The sequence below is a fragment of the Cherax quadricarinatus genome, chromosome 38, assembly GCF_038502225.1.
Source record: "Cherax quadricarinatus isolate ZL_2023a chromosome 38, ASM3850222v1, whole genome shotgun sequence".
NCBI lineage: Eukaryota > Metazoa > Arthropoda > Malacostraca > Decapoda > Parastacidae > Cherax > Cherax quadricarinatus.
In genome coordinates, this window is record NC_091329.1 from 3,599,253 (window position 1) to 3,617,872 (window position 18,620).

At 37.8% G+C, this 18,620-nt stretch overlaps 1 protein-coding gene across 18 annotated transcripts in view; it reads right to left on the bottom strand.

The window, feature by feature from the left end:
• Rab3-GEF (Rab3 GDP-GTP exchange factor) overlaps positions 1–18,620 on the bottom strand; it is a 277,389-nt gene that overhangs the window by 109,751 nt on the left and 149,018 nt on the right. For 16 of the 18 annotated variants that reach the window (XM_070092001.1, XM_070092000.1, XM_070092004.1 and 13 more), the window contains 3 exons: positions 11,668–12,157; positions 7,277–7,510; positions 6,903–6,977 (listed from right to left, as the gene is read on the bottom strand). In XM_070092001.1, the coding sequence (XP_069948102.1) occupies positions 6,903–6,977; positions 7,277–7,510; positions 11,668–12,157 (799 nt within the window). The remainder of the gene's footprint in view (positions 1–6,902; positions 6,978–7,276; positions 7,511–11,667; positions 12,158–18,620) is intronic. The other 2 variants (XM_070092016.1, XM_070092009.1) reach the window with 1 other exon arrangement.

The following is an 18,620-nucleotide window of genomic DNA, read 5'->3' on the forward strand; positions in this document are numbered from 1 at the left end:
ACCTTGCCCTTAGACAGGACATCTCTACCACCTCCAATCGCCTCCTCGCTGCAGCATTTACTACCCAAGCTTCACACCCATGTAAGAGTGTTGGTACCACTATACTTTCATACATTCCCATCTTCGCCTCCATAAATAATGTTTTTTGTCTCCACATATACCTCAATGCACCACTCACCTTTTTACCCTCATCAATTCTATGGTTAACCTTTTTTTTTTTTTTTTTTTTTTTTCAACAAGTCGGCCGTCTCCCACCGAGGCAGGGTGACCCAAAAAAGAAAGAAAATCCCCAAAAAGAAAATACTTTCATCTTCATTCAACACTTTCACCACACTCACACATTATCACTGTTTTTGCAGAGGCGCTTGGAATACAACAGTTTAGAAGCATATACGTATAAAGATACACAACATATCCCTCCAAACTGCCAATATGGTTAACCTCATCCTTCATAAATCCATCCACTGACACGTCAACTTCCAAATATCTGAAAAGATTCACTTCTTCCATTCTCCTCCTCTCCAGTTTGATATCCAATTTTTCTTTATCTAAATCATTTGATACCCTCATCACCTTACTCTTTTCTATGTTCACTTTCAACTTTCTACCTTTATATATGCTTATTTATACAACATTTGCATACTGTATACAGTATATGCATATATACTTATGTATACAGAAGAACCCCATATCCGCAAATATGGTTTCTGCGGTTTACTGTGGCCCGAAAATATTAAATGGAAAATTCCTGAAATAAATGATTCATACCTCTGAACCTTACCTTTGAAGAGTTTCGAGAGTTTATCTACTCTCTAAGCCCAGCCATGGGCCAGGCTCATCTGGTGCTTGCCTGGTCAACCAGGCTGTTGCTGCTGGAGGCCCACTGCCCCACATATCCATCACAGCCTGGTTTATCTGGCACCTGGTGAAGATACTTGTCTAGTTTCCTCTTGAAGGCTAAGTTTCAAACTGTGCGCAATTCTGAGTAACGAGGTGAAATCTTTTCACCATGTTGAGCTCAGTACATATCTCATCTTTCTTTGTCCTTGCTTTACTCTAGTGTTCTCGTCTGCATTCGTTGCCACTTTATCACAGTGTTGCTGAGAAAATAACCCTTAATTTTGCTTAATAATGGCCCCAAAGCGCAGATGTCTTTTTTTTTTTTTTTTTTTTCAACAAGTCGGCCGTCTCCCACCGAGGCAGGGTGACCCAAAAAGAAAATACTTTCATCATCATTCAACACTTTCACCTCACTCACACATAATAACTGTTTTTGCAGAGGTGCTCGGAACACAACAGTTTAGAAGTACAGTGGACCCCCGCTTAACGATCACTTCCCAATGCGACCAATTATGTAAGTGTATTTATGTAAGTGCGTTTGTACGTTTATGTTTGGGGGTCTGAAATGGACTAATCTACTTCACAATATTCCTTATGGGAACAAATTCGGTCAGTACTGGCACCTGAACATACTTCTGGAATGAAAAAATATCGTTAACCGGGGGTCCACTGTATATACGTATAAAGATACACAACACATCTCTCCGAACTGCTAACATCCCGAACCACTCCTTTAGAGAGCAGGCATTGTACTTCCCATTTCCAGAACTCAAGTCTGGCTATATAAAAATAACCGGTTTCCCTGAATCCCTTCACTAAATATTACCCTGCTCACACTCCAACAGATCGTCAGGTCCCAAATACCATTCGTCTCCATTCACTCCTATCGAACACGCTCGTGCACGCCTGCTGGAAGTCCAAGCCCCTCGCCCATAAAACCTCCCTTACCCCTTCCTTCTAACCTTTTCGAGGACGACCCCTACCCCACCTTCCTTCCCCTACAGATTTACACGCTCTCCATGTCATTCTACTTTGATCCATTCTCTCTAAATGACCAAACCACCTCAACAACCCCTCTTCAGCACTCTGACTAATACTTTTATTAACTCCACACCTCCTAATTTCCACACTCCAAATTTTCTGCATAATATTTACACCACACATTGCCCTTAGACAGGACATCTCCACTGCCTCCAACAGCCTCCTCGCTGCTGCATTCACAACCCAAGCTTCACATCCATATAAGAGTGATGGTACTACTATACTTTCATACATTCCCTTCTTTGCCTCCACAGATAACGTTTTTTGTCTCCACATATACGTCAACGCACCACTCACCTTTTTTCCGTCATTATTTCTATGATTAACCTTATCCTTCATAAATCCATCTGCCGACACGTCAACTCCCAAGTACTACTCCTCCTCCCAATTTGATATCCAATTTTTATTTAACTAAATCATTTGATACCCTCATCACTTTACTCTTTTCTATGTGATGAGGGTATCAAATGATTTAGATAAAGAAAAACTGGATATCAAATTGGGGAGGAGGAGTATGGAAGAAGTGAATGTTTTCAGATATTTGGGAGTTGACGTGTCGGCGGATGGATTTATGAAGGATGAGGTTAATCATAGAACTGATAAGGGAAAAAAGGTGACTGGTGCGTTGAGGTGTATGTGGAGACAAAAAAAAAAAAAAAAAAAAAAAAAGTAAATGTAAACGAAAAACAACTTATACATAGGGTTTACAAATATCCGCAGTTCTGGGCATCTGCGGCAGGTCTTAGAATGTATCACCCACGGATACAGGGGGACTACTGTATAGTATATTCATGGGAAGGTACCCTACAGGGAGACTACTGCATAGTATATTTATGGGGAAGTACTCTACAGAGGGACTACTATATAGTATACATGCATTCATGGAGAAGTACTCGTTTAGCCCATGAGGATCAAACACTGCCCAAGAAATTGGAGGTTATTAGGCATGATTAAAGGAAAAGAAATGCAGCTCTAATTTACTGGATCAAGAGCCCTTTACCTTGACGAGTGAAATGTGTATGCCATGTTCAGTTATGACTGTACACAATGAGAATAAAAATATACTTAACATATATTTGCAATACATAATATATCTAATGCAACCTATTAGAATAATAGTGAAGCTTAGCTTGCTATCATGTAAGAGAGATTATTTCAGGAAAGTGACTTTGTATACAGGGTCTTCTGGCAACAGAATTCTATTGCAGAATATAACAGGGACATCGATTCTACAGGAAATGTGCCCTTAAATAAGCCCCGCGGCCTGGCTGGAAAAGCTCTCGCTTCAAACGCTGAGGGCCCAGGTTTGATTCCCGGTGGGGTGGAAACATTTTGACATGTTCCCTTACACCTATTGTCCTGTTAACCTAGCAAGCAGGTACCTAGGTGTTAGTCGACTGGTGACAGTCGCATCCTGGGGGAAAAGATTGAGGACCCCAATGGAAATAAGACAGACAGTCCCTCGATGACACGCTGCCTTTCTTGGGTTACCCTGGGTGGCTAACCCTCAGGGGTTAAAAATCTGAACAAAATCTTATCTTATCTAACTAGTTATCTTGAAGATAAAGACACAAACTGAAAACATGCTGTTATTGTAGAAAATATAAACAGGACAGATTGGTTTAAAGAACAGGAAATTGTTAACCTGTTTCAAACAAATATTTTAACTAAGTAAACCACACTCAAATATTAAACTTGAATGATACTAATAAAATATATTAAGGGAACAGTAACGTATATGATACTGTTACACAGCAGCGTACAGGCAGGCCCCATACCATAAGCGAAAATCACCATCGGGTGGAAAGTGCCATTTTTCATTATCGAATGAAACTAAAACCCCTGATAATGTGTTTATGTTATATATTAAGTGCTCAATACAGTTAGGCATAAAAAAAACAGATAAAATATTAAATTGAATACATAGTACCTACAACACTAACCTTAAAATAAGAAGCTGGTCGCCCTTCCCTTCCACAACTGTCATACGAAAATGCCGATAATGGCAGAAGTGGTAAAAGCACCAAATAACCAGAAATAACAGTTTTAAATTAGATAAGTTTAGATTTAGAAAGAACATAGGTAAGTACTGGCTTTCAAACAGAGTTGTCAGTGCATGGAACAGTCTTCCAAACAGGGTAAATAAAGGCTAAGACCTTGGGTAGCTTTAAAAAGAGATTGGACAAATATGAGTGAAAAGGGCTGGGTTGGACTTGTACCCAAGATACTGAAGCAAATTCATGAGTAGTTTTGGGAAAAGGCTGGACAGATGCATGGGTGGGAATGGGTGGTGCTGATAAGGACCTGACTTGTATATAGTCCTGCTGAAGTGTTCCTCCATTCTTATGTTCATAAAATCAAGTTCCAAAATAGTTTCATCTTATGTTGGCATGCTGATAAACTGGGGTAGGAAGCTATTTCGCATTGTCTTAATTATTAATTTACATCATGTAAATCCTCAGAATATGGTCATGTCCAATGAACAACATGGCATTATTTCACATTTACTTATCAAATTTGTATAAAATTTCTGAATGTTGGGTCTGTGGCCACTTAACTGCCTTAAATTTCTGGCAGGCTGTGACCTGGAATGATCACTCAAGGCATGTGTGTGTGTACTGTAATCAACAACACCAAACTAGCTAAAACCAATCATTGCTCAAGAAAAATATCTGCCATAAGAACTACATTACATTTTTTTTTTAAGCAAGAATACCCCTCCTCCATAATCCTCTACAAACAACTTCAGGTAAACAAAATAAATATACATACTGAACATACATGGCAGTCATACATGCATACTGCTCTATATACTAAATCTTGACTAATCCTTCTTGTTAATCAGATGCATTGTTTGTATAATGCATCTGACTGAAGATGCACTGTTTGTACAAAATTGGATGACATTACATCTCTCACATGGAAAGTCCTTTAGTTATGCAGAACATTTCGGGTAAGCTTAAACCTAAGTAGATTACGTGAATATTAAACAAATATATACAAAGCAGATAACACCATAAACAGTTACATGGGAATAAGATCACTTAGATAATACTTTATTAAGATTATTCTGTTAATTCAAAATAAAATTTCTTAGAGTTGTAATGGAACACACCTGCAAGAACAAATACCTCTTTAAAACCCCACAAGAACCACTTAATCTAAGAAAAGAATCCATCTAACAACAACCTCAGAAGATGAAAAGTTGCAAAACAATAACCAAATTCAAAAGAAATATTCAAGAATAATGTCTGAACATAATGATACCAGTGACTGGTGATTCTTCCAGTTATACAGCCTTGCATGTGGTCATTTCCTAGTGATAGTATGATCAACCACTCTATTGGTATATGCAGATTGTTCAAGTAAAGTATACTGCATTGAGCCATTACCAATACAGTTACATGGCTGATCACTGTTTTAAGAGCTTTCAAGAAAACAAGGATTCATTCATAATATAAAATACTACTACATGTATATGTTGGTGTGTTTATGTATACCTCTACTCTTAATACCACTAATTCTATGGACAATCTGGATATTTTAATCTTCTGCAATTAGTTCTCATTTTCCGAATGCTGTCTAGTACTAAATCAGCACGGAAAACTACTGGTAGAATGGTCAACTTGACTTTTAAACCTTTCTTTTAAAGCCCTGAAATGCTTACATTGTCTACCATCCTCATTGGGCAGTCCCACCTTTAATCCAATTTCTCTATATGAATATTGAGCTAAAACTGATCTACTGCACCATGTTTTTAGCAGTTCCTTGAAACTACAAACTGCAAATAATACAAAATTAAGTCTACAATACATTTTTTCACTTTTTTTTTTTTGTTTTTTTGAACTATACTTTTGTAATATATCACTTCAATATGGTTATTATTGAGCTTGAGGTGTGCCAAAGTATCAGTATTGGTTGGTGTTAGCTAAATGTGGTGGTATCATTACTGGTATCAGCCTAAAACTGAGTATTGTTACTGGTACTGGCAAAATTTTTGGTATCGTCCCATTACTATTATCGACAGAAAAAAAGAAATTTGAGTGTTGGAAAGTCAATTAGCCAGATAAACATTAGATAATTTAATCAGTTCACTGGTGTCCATTCACTGAAAACCCACAAATAAGGAAACTCACAAATTTGCAAGGATGACTGCACAGAATTTACTTTAATTTCTTTGTTTTTGAACCTTGGCTTAATTTTCTGGCTTGTGATGTGACATGTTTGAAAATATTAAATAGTTTATGAGAAGTAAAAAGAGAGATCTGGTTGGAAAATATATGATAGCTTGGAAAAATCCATAATTTGGAATATTCTTTGACCCAAAATTTTTGGACTGACAAAATATGACCAGTTCTTTTCTTGTGGTTAACAGAAATAAAAAAGTTATCCAAACTATTAGTTCATTGTTTAAGAGAAAACTGAAAATTTTTATATGATAAAACAAATGGAAAGATTTTGTTAAAAACTCCCATAGAAGCAAAAGGATTACATACAAATTCCTGAAATATATAATTAAAGCTATAAGTTAATTATGTACTGAAATATTTACAAAAATCTAAAAAACTTCAATTGGAGCTCTACAAATGAGCTTTGCTGAGCCCAAAACAATATTTAATGGTTTTAAATAATAACTGGAAATAAATTTAAATATCAATGATATTCTAAAATCTGTAATTCTGTCCAATGAAATGTTTCTAAAACTTCTGATAAAGAAAGAATTATATCAATATAAAAATAATGTTGAGTACACATTTTAGTAGACAATGAACATCACAAGATTTTGATACAGTACATAGTACAAGCATATAACAGAGGCATGTCAAAATACAGGAGATACAAGCAATTTAAGTGAACCACTACTACTGTGATTAAACAACCAGGCACCATCAGACTGACAAGCAAAATAAATTAGCCAGCTCCAGCACCTTTAAAAGCACACAAAAAAAAAAGAGAACTGATAAAGCAGATGAGCCCACCGCAGCAGCAGCAGCATGAATATACAGCCAGCTGTAACTTACGAAACAAGGAGCGGCTGAGTCTACGCTGTGAAGATGCGACTGCTGCAGCTTCAGAACCAACATGGCCATTTTGCACTACAATTATTTGTTTAATATTGATCTCTTTGAGAAATGTGCTGTATTTTACGTATTTTATAATTAGAAATTAAAACATTAATATAAGACAACATTAGAACCAGTGCACCTCAGCCAGAAGCAAATAAAATATTGTATTAAAAACTTTAATGTATGTTTAGGAAGAAATCAAAATACATGTATACATGAATTAAAATAAAGAAAGCATTAGATGGAGAATACTTAGTGATAGAAAACTACAACATTCATTTAAGTGTTTCTACATTCAGAAAATAATTAATAAAACATTATGTACTTACCAAATATGTCACTAAACAAGCTGGATGTCTGCTGTGCAAAATCATTAAGCTCAGAGCTAACATTTGAGAGAAAATCTCGTGAAGTGGATGATGTCATTGTAGGAGAGCGAGCCTCGGAACTACTGACAGTACTCTGGCGACGCGTGCCAACGCTCATACCAACACTAACTTCACTCCCGTCTCCTACGGCAACACCTGCACAGCTGCTGCTGTCTGTACCACCAATACTGGTACCTAAGAACAAACAGTTAGGAGACTTAAAATAAAAGGTAGAGAAAACACTGAATAAAGCTTAGCAACACTTTCTACATTGTGCAAGATAATATTTCAGTACAAATGTAAGCCAGAATGTTTCAGATAATTTCTCTTCCAAATACAGTCTTTCTTTCCTTCATATGCCATAGTGTCTGCCTCTTCCAAATATTATTCTGTCTCTCTTCCAAATATCATAGTCTATGTCTCTTCCAAATATCATAATCTCTATCTCTTCCATATATCATAGTCTCTGTCTCTTCCAAATATCATAGTCTCTGTCTCTTCCAAATATCATAGTCTCTGTCTCTTCTAAATATCACAGTCTCTGTCTCTTACAAATATCACAACAATTATCTTCATAAATATAATATCAGCCTGCATACTTCTAACATCCATAATACACTAATATTATACTTACATAAAAATTATATGTGCAATACATCCAATCATCACACCTTACTCCATTTACTCTCAGCTACATTACCTACCACATTTCCCAGCATATAAGGCACACGATCAAATGAGACATATAAGACAATGTTTCCAAGCAGTTGTAATGTAAAGCTAGTAAACAACTGCTAAAGTCTACCCTTGACCCTGACCTTAAGCATTAAGGTGCATGGTGACTTATCCAAGACTTTTTGTGGGGAAAAAAAAGAGTGCCTTATATGTATATGTATATAGGAGATGATTTCCTCTATTCTGTTTATTACAATATACATTTAAAAATATACTAAAATTGTTATAAATGGTGTAAAGGTGACATTAAAACAATATCTAAAGATGGTTGACACAAACCCACCACCAGTTCAGTATGCTCCTTGCTTAACGACCAATTTGTTTACCAACATGGTCTTAGAAACAGAACCCCATTGTTAAGGGAGGAGAGGTGTATTGTATAACGATGAGCACTATATTAGTGGAGGACTGAGTTACTGAGACTAGTACTGAGGTCTTGGGAGTAACAGCATAGATGACATAAATGACTAGCCACTACACCTTGGCGACAAATTGTGCAGAAATGGAAATCAAAACTAAATGAACTTAATACATAAAGCAAAATGAGAAGTACATTTGTATCTTTGTTTCTAAATATCATGTAATAAGTAGTGCCAATATTAAGAGTGAATCTACTCACAGTCATCCAAGTAGATATCATTGGATTTTACCTTTTTGTTTTTAACAAGTCGGCCGTCTCCCACCGAGGCAGGGTGACCCAAAAAGAAAGAAAATCCCCAAAAAGAAAATACTTTCATCATCATTCAACACTTTCACCTCACTCACACATAATCACTGTTTTTGCAGAGGTGCTCAGAATACAACAGTTTAGAAGCATATATGTATAAAGATACACAACATATCCCTCCAAACTGCCAATATCCCAAACCCCTCCTTTAAAGTGCAGGCATTGTACTTCCCATTTCCAGGACTCAAGTCCGGCTATATAAAAATAACCGATCTCCCTGAATCCCTTCACTAAATATTTCCCTGCTCACACTCTAACAGCTCGTCAGGTCCCAAATACCATTCGTCTCCATTCACCCCTATCTAACATGCTCACGCACGCTTGCTGGAAGTCCAAGCCCCTCGCCCACAAAACCTCATTTACCCCCTCCCTCCAACTTTTTCAAGGACGACCCCTACCCCGCCTTCCTTCCCTTATGCTTTCTATGTCATTCTACTTTGATCCATTCTCTCTAAATGACCAAACCACCTCAACATTGGATTATCCTAGGTAATTTACACATATGTTACTACCTGGAGAGGGTTTCGGGGATCAATGACCCTGTGAACCGGTCTGTGACCAGGCCTCCTGGTGGATCAAGTCCTGATCAAATTATGATACTACATATCATAATTTGTGTAGCAGTATTTATGTGTACCTGTACCCAAATAAACTTACTATGAGCTAATCATTTACAGTGTTACTAATGGAAACCAAATCTGAATGCAATACCTTTGATATAGCTTTGAAGAGTTTTGAGAGTTTCACTACTCTTGGAGCCCAACCATGGGCCAGGTTCGTCTGGTGCTTGCCTGGTCAACCAGGCTGTTGCTGCTAGAGGCCCATTGCCCCCATACCCATCACAGCCTGGTTGATCTGGCACCTGGTGAAGATACTTGTCCAGTTTCCTCTTGAAGGCTTCTACTCTTGTTCCAGCCGTGTTTCTGATATCTTCTGGTACGATGCTAAATAGTCTGGGACCCCAGATGTTGATACAGCATTCCCTTATTGTCCCCACCACATCCCTTCTCCTCACTGGGTTTATTTTGCATTTCCTATCATATCTCTCACTCTAGTATGTTGTTATGGCAGTGTGCAGATTTGGGACCAGGCCCTCAAGTACTTTCCAGATATATATTATTATGTATCTCTCTCTCCTCTGGTCCAACATCTCCCTCTGCATGGCCGACGCATAGGGCGTGTGGCGGGCTAGCTGTGGGATTTTCAAGGATAGCTCCTGATCAAAGAGGCTGACCAGGTCACGACTGAACAGGACTCAGTGTGAATGCTTTAGGAAAATTCCAGAGCAGCAAGAGGACATCCCAGTACATCGTTTCAGTGTAAATAGTGGAAGTGTTGTACAGTTTGTGAGGGTTGGGTGTAGTGTTGAGAGTGTCCAGGTGGGACCAGTCAATGCCTCCTCCCCCATGCCACCAGGGGGCAGGGGGGGCAGGAGGTGTGGGTGAAGATGAAGGGAACACTGGTTTTGGGGAGTTACATGCCCATATCTTTCATGATGTACATGGGAAACAAATAAATGTTGTGTTTGTTGCAGGACAGTGTGAACAACAGTACTCAATCTGTGCAGGGAAGTGCCCCTCACCCCCCTTCCCCGGGCTTGCCCCGTGTGTAGTAAACAGTGACCCTCTCATAACCCCTCACCCCTGTGCCTCAACCATACAATTCCCCCACCTCACCCACTCAACTCTTAGCACCACCCCAACTGTAGAGGGTACTCCCCCCCCCCAGCCCACAATGTCAGCGATACCACAGGATGTGCTGGGCTCACAGGAACTTCCACTGTAGGGACAGTGCCTTGGAGCTCGACCGCGAGGCAGCTGTCAAGTGTGCCACAGACAGTGTGCACTCAATTACTCAAGCTTCAACATTCGTGTACACTGTGAATGTCTGGGAACCCGGAGGGCTCCAAGTAGGAACAACCAACAGCCCTTCTGAGAAGACAGAGGTGACAGCTGCTGCACCTTCACCTTTAGAGGGCCTGGGATATGCAATCAAATTGGCGTCCACCAGGACGCAGACACATCCCAAGAACAGCTCTCCTCGGGCTGCTAGCAGAGTCGCTGACCTCTTGGACCTCTTGGGGAGGGTCGATGGTGCTCCTGCAAGCAGAAGATCCTGGCGCAACCTGCTGCTGTTTGCAATGGCTGTCTGGCTGTCCTGCTGACAGGGACAGGCACCTAGCAACATCTGTTGTTGGGGCAATGATGCAGTCCCTAGAATGTTTGTTAATTGCTCATTACTCTGTAATTTGTTCATGATTGTAACCATGTATAGACGTGTTTATGATTCATTACCATTGTAACTTGTCATGATTGTGACCAGCTCTACCTGGAGCTCATTACCTTTGTAACTTGTCATGATTGTGACCAGATCTAGTTCATTACCTTTGAAACTTGCCATGAGTGTGACCAGCTCTACCTGGAGCTCATTACCTTTGTAACTTGGTCATGATTGTGACCAGATCTAGTTCAGATCTCAAAACTTTGGAGTCCAGTCCCTGGACCAATTATGTACCTTTGAAATCTTTTGATTACCGCCCACAGGATGGGTATGGGGTGTATAATAAAGATATTAAACTCAACTCCGCTCCAATGAGTACATGTTCAAGACTTAAAGGTGTTCCCAGTAATGTAGGTGCTTTACTGGCTCAATGTGAGCTGTAAACAATCTCTGTATTTGTTCCAGCTCTGATATTTTTCATGCTTTGAACGGGGCCATACATGAGAAGCACTGGTAAGGTCACTGATGTAAATTAGGAAAAGCAGAGAAACAAAAACCTGAGTAATAAATGTCCTGATGTAATGGAGAATTAATTATTGCAATAATTAAAACCTATTACAACTTTCATACCTTTGCAAATCAAATATTAGAAAGACTAAGGGTTACTAACTTGAGGAAGTGGCGGCAGACAGTCTCCCTGGTGAGGCGTCATGTCTACTAGTTTGTGCATGGGCAGGACTCATCTGTGGCTGGATGGGTAACTGTGCAGGGATGGATGGCTGACTCTGGAGAGATGGTTTGGGTGATCTTGGAGGGGGTGGGGGAGGCAATCCTCGCAGGTGTGTAGGCGGGGATGAAGAAGGCACACTAGTGGGAGGTGTTCTATGAGGGATAGGTGGTGGAGCTCCCAAACCACCTCCAGTTAGTCCTGTTCCTCCTATTCCTCCTCCTCCTACTCCTCCTGCTCCTCCTGTTCCTATTCCTCCTCCTCCTTTATCTACTCCTCCTACTCTACCACCTATCCCTCCTGCTCCAATCATCATACCTCCTCCTCCTCCACCACCAACTTCTGCTGTAGCACCACTGCCAACACTGCTGCTGATGGCTGGACCAACTCCACTTAACTTCCCATCCAAAGAAGATTCTCGAAGCTCCAGGGCCTGACAAGGGAGGTAAATAAATAGAAACTATCCAGAGCCAAAATTGTAAATATCAAATGGCATTTTAAAATCATAATATATATGTATTCATTTGAGGAATTAGAAACAAACATCAACCTCCTCCTAAAAAAATTGAAAAAATGAGTTCACTCTGCATAATAAGGAAGAAAAATAAATAAAAATTTCCGTATAAAAGTAATTTTCCTAACAGAGTTGCTGAAAACTCAACATTTTGTACATTGACAGGTAGAGCAAAAAGTAAGTCTTTGAACTTGAATTATAGATTTCACCAATGCAACAGGCTTCTTCACTTGAATCCAGAGGTAATTTATGTGAAGCTGTTTGCAGGGACATCTCAAGTGCCGTATCTATGCACATCTAGCATGAGAGTGATAGTCTGAATTATGGTGAAAATTTCTTTTCCCGGTTACCTTACCTCAGTGGGAGATTGATGATGTGTTAAAAAACACATCTATATCTATATATATATATATATATTTTTAACACATCAGCCATTTCCCACCGAGGCAGAGTGACCCAAAAAGAAAGAAAATCACTCAACACTTTCACCATCACTCATACATAATCACTGTCTTTCCAGAGGCACACAGATACCACAGTTTAGATGTCACTCCAAACAGCCAATATCCCAAGCACTTCCTTTAAAGTGCAGGCACTGTACTTCCCACCTCCAGGATTTAAGTCCAGTTAACCAGTTTCCCTGAATTCCTTCACAAAATATTACCCTGCTCACACTCCAGCAGCTCATCAGGTCCCAAAAACCATTCGTCTCCACTCACTCCTATCTAACACACTCACACATGCCTGCTGCATGTCCAAGCCCCTTGCACACAAAACCTCTTTTACCCCCTCCTCCATCCTTTCCTAGGATGACCCCTACCCCTCCTCCCCTCCACTACAGATTTATACACCCTCCAAGTCATCCTGTTTTGCTCCATTCTCTCTAAATGACCAAATCACCTCAATAGTCCCTCTTCACCCCTCTTGACTAATACTTTTAGTAACTCTATAGCTACTCCTAATTTCCACACTACGAATTCTCTGCATAATATTTACACCACACATTGCCCTTAGACACAACATCTCCACTGTTTCCAGCCTCCTTCTCGCTGCAGCACTTACAGTCCATGCTTCACACTAATATGAGTGTTGGTACCACTATACTCTCATACATTCCCTTCTTTGCCTCCATGGATAATTGTTCATTGGTTTGAAAGGTTCAAAAAGTGGTGGCACCTTGTATAATTAAGTGTTTAGTGGTGGGGCAGCAAGTGCCAATGCTAATGTTACTGCCACATACCCCAAAGTCCTGGAAAAATTATAGAGGAACGTAGCTAAACATCTCAGAAATTATATAAAGTGGCTGAAACTGTACACTACGTTAAGAATATGCTATTAAGAGCATTCATCTAGAAGAGATGAAATCTTTCCCTTTTCTCCCATTAACTCTAATTCATTCGTTCATTCATTTTCTTAATTAAGTCTTACCTAGGTACCTTTTTTATCCACCTTCTTACCCAACTTCCTTTCATTTATCCCTTCTGTTACCTAATGTGCTGATGGTAGCTTTAAAGTACGTCACCATGTTTTTACATCAGTATACCTCTACATCACTATATCTCTACATCACTATATCTCTACATCACTATACCTCTACATCACTATATCTCTACATCACTATATCTCTACATCACTATATCTCTACATCACTATACCTCTACATCACTATATCTCTACATCACTATATCTCTACATCACTATATCTCTACATCACTATATCTCTACATCACTATATCTCTACATCACTATATCTCTACATCACTATATCTCTACATCACTATACTTCTACATCACTATATCTCTACATCACTATATCTCTACATCACTATACCTCTACATCACTATATCTCTACATCACTATATCTCTACATCACTATATCTCTACATCACTATACCTCTACATCCCTATACTTATACATCACTATATCTCTACATCACTATATCTCTACATCACTATACCTCTACATCACTATATCTCTACATCACTATACCTCTACATCACTATATCTCTACATCACTATATCTCTACATCACTATATCTCTACATCACTATATCTCTACATCACTATATCTCTACATCACTATATCTCTACATCACTATATCTCTACATCACTATATCTCTACATCACTATATCTCTACATCACTATATCTCTACATCACTATATCTCTACATCACTATATCTCTACATCACTATATCTCTACATCACTATATCTCTACATCACTATATCTCTACATCACTATATCTCTACATCACTATATCTCTACATCACTATATCTCTACATCACTATATCTCTACATCACTATATCTCTACATCACTATATCTCTACATCACTATATCTCTACATCACTATATCTCTACATCACTATACTTCTACATCACTATATCTCTACATCACTATACTTATACATCACTATATCTCTACATCACTATATCTCTACATCACTATACTTATACATCACTATATCTCTACATCACTATATCTCTACATCACTATACTTATACATCACTATATCTCTACATCACTATATCTCTACATCACTATATCTCTACATCACTATACTTCTACATCCCTATACTTATACATCACTATATCTCTACATCACTATATATCTACATCACTATACTTATACATCACTATATCTCTACATCACTATATCTCTACATCACTATATCTCTACATCACTATATCTCTACATCACTATATCTCTACATCACTATATCTCTACATCACTATATCTCTACATCACTATATCTCTACATCACTATATCTCTACATCACTATATCTCTACATCACTATACTTCTACATCACTATACTTCTACATCCCTATACTTCTACATCACTATATCTGTACGTCACTATACTTCTACATCACTATACTTCTACATCCCTATACCTCTACATCACTATACTTCTACATCCCTATATCTCTACATCACTATATCTCTACATCACTATATCTCTACATCACTATATCTCTACATCACTATATCTCTACATCACTATATCTCTACATCACTATATCTCTACATCACTATATCTCTACATCACTATATCTCTACATCACTATACTTCTACATCACTATATCTCTACATCACTATACTTATACATCACTATATCTCTACATCACTATATCTCTACATCACTATACTTATACATCACTATATCTCTACATCACTATATCTCTACATCACTATACTTATACATCACTATATCTCTACATCACTATATCTCTACATCACTATATCTCTACATCACTATACTTCTACATCCCTATACTTATACATCACTATATCTCTACATCACTATATATCTACATCACTATATATCTACATCACTATATCTCTACATCACTATATCTCTACATCACTATATCTCTACATCACTATATCTCTACATCACTATATATCTACATCACTATATCTCTACATCACTATATATCTACATCACTATATCTCTACATCACTATATCTCTACATCACTATATCTCTACATCACTATACTTCTACATCACTATACTTCTACATCCCTATACTTCTACATCACTATATCTGTACGTCACTATACTTCTACATCACTATACTTCTACATCCCTATACCTCTACATCACTATACTTCTACATCCCTATATCTCTACATCACTATATCTCTACATCACTATATCTCTACATCACTATATCTCTACATCACTATACTTCTACATCCCTATATCTCTACATCACTATATCTCTACATCACTATATCTCTACATCACTATATCTCTACATCACTATATCTCTACATCACTATATCTCTACATCACTATATCTCTACATCCCTATACCTCTACATCACTATATCTCTACATCACTATATCTCTACATCACTATATCTCTACATCACTATATCTCTACATCACTATATGTCTACATCACTATATCTCTACATCACTATATCTCTACATCACTATATCTCTACATCACTATACCTCTACATCACTATATCTCTACATCACTATATCTCTACATCACTATATCTCTACATCACTATATCTCTACATCACTATACTTATACATCACTATATCTCTACATCACTATCTCTACATCACTATACCTCTACATCACTATATCTCTACATCACTATATCTCTACATTACTATATCTCTACATCACTATACCTCTACATCACTATATCTCTACATCACTATATGTCTACATCACTGCTTCTACAGTCTCATCAACAGACTCATCTTTGCTGAGTATAGTACTTTTTTTTTTTAAATTCTACATTTCTTTAGTCTCCAACTTAATTTCTACACTGTATAATGTTACGTTGATGTGTTACTGTCCCACTCTGCATCTGCTGTCATAACATGGGCTCTTGTGAGAAAATCACTTTCATTTAACATGGAAAAAATGGGAAATATAAATGGAAAATCATTGTCCCAGTCTGAATCTCGAGTTATAACACAGAATCATATTGGAAAATTAGATTTCCCGATTGTATTTTTCACCAAATGAACCATTCTAAGAGTCCCTCTCTCTCGATCGTAAGTGAGGGGTTTACCGTATTAGATAAATTTATAGCCCCATGGGTAACTGTTTAACAGGCAAATCTACAGCCAGAAGGGAAACTATTTACTAATTATATCTATGGTCACATGGGTGAGTGCTTGCCAGGTAGATCTATGGCTATGAGAGGAAGTGTTTATTAGGGAAGCTGATACAAACAAGGTATATAATTTATAAAAAGACACTTATGCAATGTGATGTAACTATTGTTCCCCAAAGGTATTGCCTCACATTCCATATATGTCACTTTTATACACATGGGGAAGTGTTTAGACGGTAGATCCATGGCCACATGGGTAAATCTAAAACTATGTGGGGTACTGTTTAGTGTAAATCTACACCCACATGATGAGTTGTTTACACTATAGATCTATGGCATGTATTACAAAGAAACATAATAAACAAACTACAAAAACTGATCAGAGAGGGGGGTGGTAAAGTCTCCACAGGCAACTGATAAAAAATTAATAACATACCACACACATGCACAAACAGTACACTTTTGTTTTATGTGAGTTTACAATTTGCAAATTCACTTTTATGCAATAACTCCCAATATGCCATATAAATTCATCCTATGCAATAACTGGTAGTCACAAAACATGATAAAAATTCATATATTGAAGAATTAAGTGTTGCTGACTGTTGCAACCCCTGAATGGGTTACAATGATTATTATGTATATATAATGTATATTACCTTTTCATTTAATTTTATATTGCTTATATTTGCGATAATAGCTAAATCGTAAATGTATGACTTTATATTATTATTTGACTGTTATATTGTTACTTGACTTATGTTGTTAGGATGTATATAAAATGTGCTCAGTTAGGCTTGATTGTCAAACGACTGTAATTATCGCTTGTCGCTCGTTATACTGCCGGCTTCTGAGCTGCAGTTGTCCACGTAGCTATCACGTGATCGAGGGGGGGGTGTCCTCACCTCTCGTGAAATTGTCAGTCTGCTAGAGACTCGCTTGCTGGTTGGACAGATTGTCTGTCTCATTATTCTTGTTAGTTCTGTAGAACTTTGTTCACAGAACATTGTAAAGACTTAGTGATTTTCGACGTTGTACTGAGGTTGTGTGTCCTATAGACACTCTGAGTATCTCAGGTCCCGAGCTATAGCTTCTGACCTAATTTTGTACTGGTTCCTGTGTATTGTCACAGTCACAGTTTTTCCTATGCTGAACGTAGATTCAGTTTTATGGGAGTTTTGTAACTTGTGGAGGATCTGCAGATGGTCCCTACTTAGTGTCGTTATATTATTTCCCAGTTCCTGATTCTGTGTCGCAGTCGCTTGATATTGCATTGCTATTGGGCTTAGCATTCTTTGTTGTTCAAGCAGACTGTTCGGGTTGTCAGTCGGTCAAGAAGTTAGTTTATTTGAGGACTTTGTCAGTCACTTGTTTAAGTCTAATTCGAGTCTTGAGACACAGCTAACTACTTAAGAGCACTTATACGCATACACATTTACTTGTACATATTTGTAATATCTTATTAAATGTTAATGTACCTGAGGGTACTTAAGAATTATAAATGTGATATGTGCTTTCAGCACAATAATATTGAACTCGAGAGATTGATTTTATTTTGATTGCTGTAATTAATTTAATTTGATAATATACCTCTAGACAACTTACTACTTAATAAATTTATTAAATTTTAATTTCTCTAGTTAGTAGCCTACCAGTTGTAATCCTAAAGCACTATTGAACCATACTGAATTTTAATGGATAATTGGACAAGGATACTGACTACTTGTTACGAAAACCCAGTAACAGGCTGGATGCTAGAAGGGCAGTCCTTTCTAGTATTCAC